The 12,930-nt window shown below is 43.4% G+C and overlaps 1 protein-coding gene across 1 annotated transcript; it reads right to left on the reverse strand.

Moving 5' to 3' along the window:
* Positions 1–4,438: 4,438 nt before the first annotated feature.
* LOC126690085 (uncharacterized) lies at positions 4,439–6,081 on the reverse strand. The gene is made up of 5 exons (XM_050385218.1): positions 5,941–6,081; positions 5,329–5,604; positions 5,056–5,208; positions 4,833–4,958; positions 4,439–4,729 (listed from the first exon to the last, which is right to left on the reverse strand). The coding sequence occupies exons 1-5, from the start codon at positions 6,079–6,081 to the stop codon at positions 4,439–4,441; spliced, it is 987 nt and encodes a 328-aa protein (XP_050241175.1).
* Positions 6,082–12,930: the final 6,849 nt, after the last annotated feature.

The raw sequence follows: 12,930 nt of genomic DNA on the forward strand, positions 1-12,930 counted from the left end.
GTTGTGTTGATGCTCTTAATGAGCATATGAGTTTGGGACTCACCTGGCACAATGTTGTCCACATGTACGAGTGCCACTCGCTGGCTGACTCGAGAATTACCTAAAGTCCAGATCGCCCGTCGTTAGGCTCATCTCGTGCCTCCCTAAATCCAATAAAGGCATGAAGGACGACTTCCTGATAGCCTCAGGGGCATGGAATGATGGTCTTCACTGCCCAGTCCGAGAGGAAGAGCCAAGTGGGATATCCTAGAGTTAGGTCCTTTAGTGTGAAATTTAGATCTTTTAGTTTTACAAATTTTTTTATATATTTTGTTCTCCTTCGATGATGGGTTTTAGTAGTCTGACCATTACCTGCTCCTCGGCTGTTTTTGCAGATAAAAGGCACGTAGCGCCCTGCCTCAGCTTGGTCAACGTCAACGACCTCAATAGAGTCCTCAGATCCGAGGTGTTCGTAAGTAAGGATAGGCAGTTGAGGGCAGTGCACCTTATCCTGGACTTTCAGCCTATCTTGGACATTTTCCAGGACGTGGGTTAAGCGATCAGAGCAGGTGACCCTAGACTCCGAAGAATAGACGTTTCTATTCCTGGATTTCTTGCCTGTGAAGATATCGTGTCGGCTGGGATTCCTCTTGTCCCCATTCTCCCTGCAGAAGCGGCTTTGAGAGAAGAAACTGCCTCCTCGCGGCTATCCCTTGAGGAGGAGATAGACAAGTTTCATCTTGAGAAAGAGGAGGAATAGGGAGAACAAATAATTCCCATATTGAACGCCGAGGATGAACCTGACAGGTTCTCAGGTGTTCACGCCCCAATCCGAGTCGTAGCCCATTCAGACAGCTCATCTGAGGAAGAGGAGGACGAAATGGTTTAAAACTAGAGGAAGGGTCTGAGGGACCTTATGGCTGGGAGAAACAAGGGGTCCACATCAAAGGAAGTTCCTAAGTCCCAGATTCCTTCTAGTCTCCCCTTCCTCCCACCACTGACCTCAGCTTGCTCCCCATTCCTAATTTCAAGAAGAAGAGAAAGGAATAGGAGCTAGAGGAAGGAGAGGTGGTGCTTCAGAAGAGGGCTAAATAGCAGAAAACTGCTAAGGACCCCAAGGACAGAAGGGCCATCTTTGCAGATAGTAGGGAGGAGCTCAGTGGGGCCGAGGTGCGCATTCCGCAGTGCACATGGTCTCCTCGGCTGGAGGTGGACGGCACTACCATTCCCTGGAACTCCTCTATCAGGGAGTTCCAGAGAGGGCACTCTGCCCACATTGCTAAGGCGTTGGAGTAGCCTCTTCTCCTACCCAAGGACATGGATGCTTTGAGGCGTGTGAGGTAGCTGGACCTCTTCTTGTCCCTAAAAAGGGACCTTGCTATGGTAAGTTTATAATCGCATCTTTTATTTAAGTATTAATATGCCTTCTCTCTTTATTTTTTATTTTTTTGACATGGTTTTTTTTATCATCTTTGTGCAGATTACCCAGGAGGTCTTTGTGACTGAGGAATGGGTCAAGGAGGCCCGAAATGATGCCAGGAACGAGGCCCACCTCCGCCCCGAGGCTAAAAAGTCCTTGTGGGCCGTGAAGTAAGAGAGCAAGGAGCTGGCCTCTGAATTGATTGCTGAGGAGTGCTGAGGCCGGGCTAAAGAATGCCTAGGACCAAGCTGAAGACCAACGCAAGTTGCTCTATTAGACTGAGGTAGAGTTGGCCACCCAAAAGCAGCTGGTCCTGGAGCTGAAGACAGACTTGCAAAAGGCCAAGGAAGTAGCTCAAGCAGAGAAGGAAGCTGCAGAGGCATCAAAGCAGGCGTCCTACCTCCTCGGCGTGGAGGAAACTTAGGTCAGGCTAGCCGAGAAGTTGGCCGAGGTATGCAAGGATCACTGCAAGTAACATGGGAGAAAGCCCTCAACCTTGCAGGAGTCCTTGCAGACTCGAAGTGGAGGAAGCCTGGGAGCGTATTTTACCACCCAGATATTCGTGAAGTCCCAGTTGCCATCCCATCTCCCTCTGCCCTTGCTTTAGAGTCTTCAGGGTAGCCTTTGACTGCTCAGGCTACTCTCCCCCTCCCTAAGGCTTTGAAAGGATCCAGCCAAGTTGGTGATCAAGGCCAAGGGGCTAAGGTGGCCAAAGACAAAGGCAAGGGTAAGGAGACCAAGCCCCCCTCGGAGGCTAAGGATGCTGCTAAGGCCAAGGAAGCTGCAAATAAGGCAAAGGAGACCGAGGCCAAGACCAAAGAGATTGATTCTAAGGCAAAGACACCTTTGCCTCTTAGCCGAGCCAGAAAGAAGACCCTCCTCCTCCGAAGACCAAGACTTAGTAATTAGGATTTTCTTTTGTAGTTTTCTCTGTATATTTTCTTTTTTGTAGTGGCATTCTGCCATTGAACACAATGTACTTCCTCTTTTATTTAATGAAAAGACTTTTTCTTTTTACTCTATGTGCCTTGACTTTATGTGTCTTTACTTTAAGTGCCTTTGACTTTAACTCTTTTGCTATCCTTTTAATAAAAGCTAACAGTAACACATTATTGATAATTTAGATAAATTAGACAAAGTACCAACAATAAAGAGAATTATCACATACTTGTACTGAGAATTGAACCTTCTGCAGGGAAGGCAGAATCTTATAGAGATGAATAGTATACATTGTAAGAAATAAACAAGGTAGGTAACTCTTATACTACTTAACACTTACATAAAAATCCAAGAACCTTGACTTACTTAAAGCCAGTGATCCGAGGAGTTGGGTATAACCTGGGATTTGGTTGACACTTAGGAAAATAAGTGGATGTCACAGAGTGTTAATTTACTCAAAGCATGTGGTCCGAGGAGCCAGGCATGACTAAGGTTCTGTTTAACACTTACAAAGATGTCATAGAGTGTTAATTTACCCAAAGCATATGGTCCGAGAAGCTAGCCATGACTAAGGTTCTATTTAATACATAGAAATGTGTTATTAAGTATTAATTTACCCAAAGCATGTGGTCTAAGGAGCTAGGCATGAGTAAGGTTCTATTTAATACTTAGAAAAATGTCATAGAGTGTTAATTTACCCGGACCATGTAGTCCGAGAAGCCAGACATAACTAAGGTTCTGTTTAACACTTAGAAATGTGTCATTAAGTATTAATTTACCCAAAACATGTGATCTGGGGAGTTAGGCATGACCAAGGTTCTGTTTAATACTTAGAAATGTGTCATAGAGTTTTAATTTACTCAAAGCATGTGGTCCGAGAAGCCAGACATGACTAAGGTTCTGTTTAACACTTAGAAAGGTGTTATTAAGTATTAATTTACCCAAAACATGTGGTCTGGGGAGTCAGGCATGACTAAGATTCTGTTTAATACTTAGAAAGGTACCATAGAGTGTTAATTTACCCAAAGCATGTGGTCCGAGGAGCCAGACATGATTAAGGTTCTGTTTAACACTTAGAAATGTGTCATTAAGTATTAATTTACTCAAAGCATGTGGTTTGGGGAGCCAGCATGACTAAAGTTCTGTTTAATACTTAAAAAAGGTGTCATAGAGTGTTAATTTACCCAGAGCATGTGGTCCGAGGAGCCAGGCATGACTAAGGTTCTATTTAACACTTAGAAATGTGTCATTAAATATTAATTTACCCAAAGTATGTGGTCTGGGAAGCCAGGCATGAGTAAGGTTCTGTTTAATACTTAGAAAGGTGCCATAGAGCGTTAATTTACCCAAAGCATGTGGTCCGAGGAGCCAGACATGACTAAAGTTCTGTTTAACACTTAAATAAATGTCGTTAAAATATCAATTTACTCAAGGCATGTGGTCTAAGAAGCCAGACATGACCAAGGTTCTGTTTGATACTTGGAAAAATAATAATATGAAGTTCTACAAATAATGTAATGAACGAGAATATGACAAGGAAGACTTTCATTAATAGTAATACATTTTCAGGTTATTTACATTCCAGGGGCATGGCACAACATTCTCATCTAGGTCTTCAAGATGATATGCACCTATTCTAGCCACTAAGGTGATGCGGTATGACCCTTCCCAATTGAGCCTTAACTTTCCCCATGCTGGGTTCTTTGCCGTACCCAGAACCTTTCTTAACACCAAGTCTCTGGGTGCCAGTGGCCTTAGCTTCACATTGGCATTGTACCCTTGTTTGAGCTTGTGCTGATAATAGGCTAACTAGACCATGGCATTTTCTCTACGCTCTTCGATTAGGTCTAGGCTCTTTCCTAACAGCTCATCATTGTTGCTCAAAGTGAAATAACTAGTGCTTAGTGTTGGGAATCTAGTCTCTAGAGGAATAATAGCCTCGGTTTCATAAGTCATTGAGAAGGGGGTCTCTCCAGTGGACCTACGAGGTGTAGTCTGGTATGTCCAAAGGATGTGTGGCAATTCTTCTACCCATTTTCCCTTTGCGTCGTTTAGCCTCTTCTTAAGCCCACTCACTATGACCTTATTGATAGCTTTAGCCTATCCATTCCCCTGGGGGTATGCCGGGGTGGAATACCTATTCATTATGCCTAGGTCACAGCAATATCTCCTGAAAGCTTTGCTGTTAAACTGAAGTTTGTTGTTCGAGATAAGGGTGCAAGGGATTCCAAACCGAGTGACTATATTTTTCCAAACGAATTTCTTGGCATTCACGTCCCTGATATTCGCCAATGGTTCAGTTTCAACCCATTTGGTGAAGTAGTCTGTGCTGACCAACAAATATCTCTTATTCCCTATTGCCCTAGGGAAAGGACCTACGATGTCGAAACCCTATAGGGCAAATGGTCAAGGGCTGGATAAAGGATTAAGGACACCTCCTGGTTGGTGGATGTTTGGTGCAAATCTTTGGCATTGGTCGTACTTCTTCACATACTCTTGTGCTTCCCTCTGCATACTTGGCCACCAATAGCCTTGAATGTGGGCCCTGTGAGACAAAGATCTGCCCTTGTGTGGCTTCCACAAATCCCTTCATGTAATTCTTCCAAGAGTAACTCAATTGCTTCAGGGTGTATGCATAGCAAATATGGGTTTGAAAAATATCTCCTATACAATTTCTAGTCCTCAGACAGCCAAAACCGAAGAGCCTTTCTTCGCACCTTGTTAGCCTCTGACTTCTCCTCGAGTAGGACATCCTCCTTAAGGAACGATAATATGGAGTCCATCCAGTTAGGTCCCACCATAATCTGATGAATGTGAGTCACATTTCTCCATACTTCAGTAGGCTTACACAAGTCCTCCACAAGAATCACCTGAGGTAAATTTTGTGCCGAAGAGGTTTCCAATGTGGCAAGAGAGTTAACATGTGTATTTCTAGTTCTAGGAATTTGTGAAAAATTAAAAGACTCAAATGCAGGCTACAAGTGTCTAACCTGGTTCAAATACTCCTGCATTCTGAGATCTCTAGCCTCCAGCTCTCCCCGGACTTGGCCCACAACCAGTCTTGAATCAGAGAAGATTTCCACTGCCTTTCCACCTATTTTTTGAACCATGGTCATCCCTACCAGCAGAGCTTCATATTCAGCTTCATTGTTGGTGGCCGAAAAGTCCAATCTCAAGGATTTCTCAATTACGATCTTCTCAGGAGATATCAGTACTAGCCTCACTCCAGATTCTCTGTGGTTTGCAACGCTATCAACGTATACCTTCTAGGACAAAGGTTCCTGTAAAGAGATTGCGCCAACTGATTTTTCATCTATGTTTTGTTTTTCTACTCCCTCTTCTAGTGGGATTTCGACAAACTCGATTACTAGATTAGCGAGGACTTGGCCCTTGATGGAGGTGCAAGGCATGTACTTGATATCAAAAGCCCCTAAGATCGTACCCTACTTGGCAATTATTTCTGTGTAATCAGTGCTCAGGAGTAGAGATCTAAGTGGAAGCTAGGTCAGGACAATGACCGTGTGTGATTGGAAGTAATGGGGGAGCTTATGCGTGGCATGCATAATTGCTAAAATGGCCTTCTCCAGGGGTAGGTAACTGACCTCGGCTTCGTGTAGCAACTTACTCACATAGTAAACTGGTCTCTGCACACCGCTATCAACCCGTACCAACACTAGGCTTACTGCATGGGAAGCCACTGTGATGTAGGTGAACAAAACCTCGTCCACCTCGGGCTTGGACATAATGGGGGGACGAGATAGATATTTCTTCAACTGTTAGAAGGCTAAGACACACTCCTCAGTCCATTCAAATCCCTTCCACTTGTTCAGCAGCTGGAAGAAAGGTCTACACTTGTTTGCTGACCAAGAAATAAATCAGTTTAGAGTAGTAGTCATCCCTGTTAACTTCTGGACTTCTTTGGGGTTCCGAGGTGGTTGTAAATTGTTGATTGCTTTAATTTGGTCAGGTTGACTTCAATTCCACGATGTGTAACCATGTAGCCTAGGAACTTGCCTGATCCCACGCCAAAAGAGTACTTGGAAGCATTAAGGCGCAGCTTGTATTTCCTTAGTATCCCAAAAATATCCCCGAGGTCTCCCACATGCTCGGAAACCATCCTACTCTTCACCACCATGTCGTCTATATAGACTTCAATATCCTTGCCCAATTGTGGCTCAAACATCTTAGTCATCATCCTTTGGTAGGTTGACCCTGGATTTTTCAAGCCAAAAGGCATCACCTTGTAATGGTAGTTTCCAATAGGAGTGACAAAAGTTGTTTTTTCCTGGTCATCTAAGGCTAATTGTATTTGATGGTACCCTTGAAAGGCATCTAAAAAGTTCATCCGAGGGTGGCCTACAGTCGCATCCACTAGTTGGTCTATTCAAGGCATAGGGAAAGGGTCTTTTGGACAAGCCTTATTTTAAATCCGTAAAATCTACACACACTTGCCACTTCCCACTTTTTTTCTTCACCACCACGGTATTGGCCAATCACTTAGGGTAAAAAACCTCCTTAATAGCCATGGCCTGCTTGAGCTTTATCACCTCGTCTTTGACAGCATTAGAATGATCCTTGGATGAGCACTGAGGAGGTTGCTTTTTGGGGGTAGCAAATGGATTGACATTCAAATAATGGCAGATGAAGCTCGGATCCACATCTGGAGCTTCGTAAGCACTCCACACGAACACATCGATGTTCCTCATGAGAAATTCTATCAGCTCTTCCTTCTCTTGAGGAGGTAGTTGAGCTCCAACCTGAAAAAACTTCTCTGGATTATCCCCCACAACAATTTTTTCTAAATCCTCACACTTCGCCTCCTCGGCTGACCCATTGACAGATAACACCGGGGTCTTTGATTGCTATGAGCCCCCATCTGCAGAGGTTGAGGACTCAGCCTCAAGTTGATGCAAAATCGCGGCCACCAAGCACTGCCTAGCCAGAGATTGACTCCCAACAAGCTCTTCGATCTGGTCCCTAGAAGGATACTTCACCTTTAAATGCAAAGTGAAGGAAACGACCCCTAGGACATGAAACTAGGGTTTCCCCACGATGGCCGTGTAGGGACAATAGGCATCCACCACAATAAAGTTCACTTCCACCACCTCTGAACCTACTTGTATGAGTAGTCTAATCTGACCCTTTGGAATGACAACCTTCCCATCAAAACTTACCAAAGGTGAATCGTATACTGTCAAGTCCTTAGACTTCAGGTTCAGCCCCTTGTATAAATCAGGGTACATAATTTTTGCACCACTGCCTTTGTCTACCATCACTCTCTTCACGTCATACCCTCCAATCCTAAGTGTGATCACTAAAGCATCATCATGTGGTTGTATGGTTCTAACATTGTCCTCGTCCGAAAAGCTCAACGCCGGTCGAACCTCCACTCTAACCCTCTTCGGCACAGGATTAACGTCCTCGGCGATTGATCAATCCACAGACATCACCCTAGAGGGTTACGGACCGGTTTTCTTAGGGGCAGCAAAGATGACGTTAATGGTGCCCAAAGGGGGCTTCGAAGAAACGTTCCCTTAAGCCCCTGATGTTGATTGGTCTCCCTGCCCATTGGGCCAATACAAAAATTGTTGTAACCTTCCATCTTGGACCAATTGCTTTAGATGGTTCCACAAAGTTCTACAGTCTTCGGTGGTATGTCATCGTTCTTGGTGGTACTGGTAATGAAGGCTTTGATTGCGCTTCTGGGGTCTTTTCTCATCTTGTTTGGCCATTTGAAGTATGGCTCATTCTTGATCTTTTCCAAGATTTGATGCACTGGCTCTTGGAACACTGTATTAACCACCTGAGGAGCCGTAGGCCCTGATTGCCCAGCAAAATCCCTCCTGGGTCTATTATTATTGTAGTGGTCCGACCTAAAATCCCTCCTCTCTTGAGGGATAACTTTACTCTTCCCCTTGCCTTGTTGTTAGTCCTCTTTGACCCGTTTACACTTATCTATCCTATCCATGAGTTGGCATACACTGGTAGCAGGTTTCCCAATTAAAGACTTCCTCAAGCCATACTCGGCAGGTAGGCCGACCTTGAAAGTCCTGATGGCTACGTCATCAAAGTTGCCATTTATTTCATTGAACATCTCTCAGTATCTGTCCGAATATATTTTCAGAGTTTCCCCCTCTCTCGTGGACAGAGACAAAAAGGAATCTAAGGGCTAAGGAACCTTGCTGCACGTAATAAAGCGAGACCCAAACGCCTGAGTGAGCTCCTTAAAGGACTCAATGGAGCCTGCTCCCAAGCCATCGAACCACCTCATGGCCACAGGCCTAAACTAGAGGGGAACACCTTGCACATTAAGGCCTCATTCTTGGAGTGCACAGCCATTCTCTGGTTAAAATGGCTTACATGCTCCACAGGGTCCATTTGACCATTGTACATGGTGAACGTTGATTAAGTGAACCGTCGAGGAAGTCTCCCTCTCTCAATTCTACATGTGAAGGGTGATTTGGAGATTTGGTTGAGTGCTCTACTCATTGCATCATTTCCCAGGCCTTTAGAAGATGAACTTCTGTTTCTACGCTCGTGATGGACGTCTTCATCATACGAGAAAGACTCACTAGGAGGAGTCCTTGACCTGTGTCTGTAATTGTGATCCTCTTCACCATCAATAGAAGAGTCAGAAATGGATGGAGTTCTTTTTCGCTGTTGGCGGCGTAGCTTTCTCTTCAGATGGTTAATTTCTAGTTGCATGGCTCTAGTATCCTCCTCGTGGGAAAGGTGGCTCTCATTTCGAGACTGGCTCCTGCTAGTGTGGGTGGTATGCATACTAACATCACGGTCCCTTCTTCGTTCAAGATTGACAAAGTGATTTCATGTTGGGAGCTTATAGATTCTGCCTGGTATGGACTTGACCTTACCATAGTTGCATGTCAGACTCACTGCAACACTAGAATTCCCCACAGATGGCGCCAATTGTAAGGACTGGATTTGAGTCCCTAGCCCAAAAGGTATATGGACTTAGGCCTAAAAAATCCGATACAATGAATTTGTAGAGAGTGGGTTGGAAAATTGAGCTTTAACGAGTTGGACAACAAATATAAAAGGTTCAAGAGACAAGAAAAGGAAGATAAATTGATTCAAGTTAAAGAAAATTGTCCTCAGCACAGTCCGAGGAGATTTGTTCTTATATATTTCTTTCAAGTGTGATTATAAAGTTAGTTCTTGATGGCTACAGTGTTTCTCCCTTTCTTTCTCGACCCCCCATTTCTCAGGGGTCTTTTACATTATATATATCCCATTGAATGATCTTGGCCCTCCACTTGTTGATCTCCCAAGCCATCACTTGAGTGCTTGTCCCATCGGACACCCTTACAGGCCCTATGTGAGTTGGGGTGACCAAGACGGCACTGTTCAGGGGTCTTCTCCACATAAATGCAGCCAGAGAGTTAGTTAGAGGGCATTCAATACGGTGGTAGCAGCTTTCTCTTAGATATTTCTGAGCTCCCACCTCTCCTGTATGTTCGTACTACATGTCTCTATCAGTGGCATTTCCTGAAAGGTCACCTTGAACGATATGATATACATTTGATCGGTGTTTTGTTTATCCGAGGAGATACTCCTTATTGGACAACTTCTTCAACCTTTCCATTTGCAGCCTACCCATGGGACTTTGAGCTTAACACCCTCACTAATGTTTATTCGTCCTCGGACCAACCAACCTTCTCGGCCAAGGCCCAACGCCCAATATATAATTTTGGGCCCTTATCCCTACATAAGTAATTAATTGTATAAGAACAATCAATTATGAAATATATAATTTCTTAGATTACAAAGAATTTTATATCGATATAGGGAAACACCCCGATGCCCTAGTATTTACATTATTGACTTAAATCAGTTATCATTGTTATTCTTGTTTACACTTACCAGGCAAAAATTATTCTTCATCTTCACCAAAAGTTTTTTTTTTATTTTTTATAATTACATTGTCTTTGAATTTACCCAGCTCCTTGTGGTTCGACCTCGGTATTCCGAAAATTATATTGTTACGATCTCCTGCAATTAGGAGTGAGCAAGCAAGGCTCATCACTGATAATGTGTTGTTGGCTTGTGAAATTCTTCATGCTATACATACTGAGAAAAAAGCAAAGAAGAGCTCATTGGTTTTGAAGCTAGATATCAACAAAGCGTATGATAGGGTGGATTGTCCTTTTCTTCACGGCATTATGGTGAAGCTGGGTTTTTAGAAAGTTGGATTAGTTGGGTGATGGGATGTGTGACTACACTATCCTATTCCATCCTCATTAATGGGAAACCGTATGGTAACTTACAACCTTTAAGAAGGCTCCACCAAGGCGACCCTCTTTCACCATATTTGTTTCTTTTGTGTGCAGAGGGCTTTACTTCTCTTTTGGAGGAAGTAGAAATGGAGAGACGAATCAGTGGGGTTTCTATATGCAAAAGTGCACCAAAAATCACCAACTTATTATTTGCAGATGATTCTTTGCTATTTTGCCAATCCATTCAGTTTGAAGTTACAGTGATCATTGAGATTCTCCAAGTTTATGTAGGTGCATCAGGCCAATCAATTAATTTGGAGAAATCCTTGGTGTATTTTAGCAGTAATACCCCTAGTGGATAAAAAGAAGCAATTGTCTCGGCCTTGGGAGTGAAGGAGGTGGCGAGATGTGATTCTTAGTTGGGTTTGCCTACCTTGATTGGATGTGTAAACTACCAAACTTTCTCCTTTATCAAGGATAGATTTTGGAAAAAATTGCTAGGTTGGAAGGGAATGATGTTTTCTAGGGCAGGAAAGGAAGTACTTATCAAGGTGGTAGCTCAATCCATACCCATTTACACTATGGGAGTATTTCAATTGCCATTGAAGTTATGCGATGAGCTCAATGCTTTGTGTGCAAAATTTTGGTGGGGATAAGTTGGAAACGAGAGGAAGATTCCTTGGAAGAGTTGGAGTTTTTTATCTATGCCTAAAAAGGATGGTGGTATGGGATTTCGAGATTTGACAAGCTTTAATCTTGCTATGCTCGCTAAGTAGGGTTGGAGATTATTACAAGATCAAGACTCAATTTTGTTCCAATGCCTCAAGGCTAGATATTTCCCTCGATGCCATTTTCTTGATGCTGTTGAGTCACCAAATTGCTCATACACATGGAAAAGTATCATGGCAACAAAGTTTGTCCTAAAAAGTGGATGTTGCTGGAGAGTTGGTGATGGCTTATCCTTTAGAGTTGCTGAGGACAAATGGATACCAAACCATCCAACCAACAGAATCCTAAATCCAACAGAGGTGGAGGATGTGGAATGGTGGGTTGCTAACCTTGTTAATCAAGACCTTAACTGGTGGAACCGTGAGTTCATCATGTCAAGATTCCATAACGAAGATGCAGAAGCTATTTGCAGAATCCCCTTGAGTCGTAGGCAAGTGTCGGACTCAATTATTTGGCTCCATAGTAAGGAAGGTGTGTACTCTTGCAAGTCCGAGTATCAAGTGGCAAAACAGCTTACAAGAGAGGCTAGCTAGGCTGAATGCTCCGCGGGTCCAGTTGGACAGCATGTTTGGTTGATGTTAGGGAAGCTAAGAGTGCCTAATAAAATTAAGGTTTCGATTGGTGAGCATGTTAGGAAATTCTACCTACTTATGTGAACCTAGCTAAAAGAAAAGTTATACCAGATAATTTCTGCCAGTGCTGTGGGAGTGTGGTGCTGCCCAAGATGTGTGGGCAGGGTGCCCTACTCGGCTCTAGAAATTTCCAAATAGCCATATTGATACCTTGTAGCTATTCGTGATTCTCTTGAACAGGCTTACCAAATCAGAATTTGAGCTCTTCCTCGTTCAAGCTTGGTTTATATGGAACCAACGAAACACAGTATTACATGGGGGAAGTTTCGAAGATCCGGGTTGGCTAAACAAAAGAGCTTTTGATTTTCTAAAGGAGTTTCAACAAACGCAGATGCAGCTATCCATTCCTGCTACAATGCCTATTAGGAATGTTTAGCAACCCCTACCACAATCAGTGTACAAACTAAACTTTGATGCCACCATTTTTACTGATTTGAATTGCTCTGGCTTTGGTGCAATTATCCAGAATGACAGAGGAGAGGTGATCGTCGCTATGTCAGTTAAAGGGCCACCCATCACCAACAGTGAGGAGGTTGAAGCTTTAGCTTGCAGAAAGGCACTAGAATTCTCCATTGATGCTGACTTCTTGGAGTTGATCATTAAAGGTGACAATGCCAATGTTATGAGGGCTATTTCTTCATTGCTTCCAAACCATTCTTTGTTGGGCCATATTATCGAAGATGTAAAGTGTCTTATGTGCGGTCTGCAATATGTATCTGTCAACAGTACTAGGAGGGAGGGAAATAAGATAGCACATGTCCTGGCTAGACATGTTTTTTTTTTTTTTTTGAAAGTGGACTAATCTATTATTCATTTAAATGTAAGGAATCATAATACAATGCCTTAATAGCTGGTGGGGGTGTATCCTCCAACCAGACTATATCCTCAGTTACATCTTTCGCATATCTAACTAAAGCATGTGCCACGGAATTTGCACCTCACTTAACTTGACTAAAACATAACCATCTAATCCCATTAGCCAGCCATTGGATATCCT

The sequence above is a fragment of the Quercus robur genome, chromosome 6 (assembly GCF_932294415.1).
Source record: "Quercus robur chromosome 6, dhQueRobu3.1, whole genome shotgun sequence".
NCBI classification, from domain to species: domain Eukaryota; kingdom Viridiplantae; phylum Streptophyta; class Magnoliopsida; order Fagales; family Fagaceae; genus Quercus; species Quercus robur.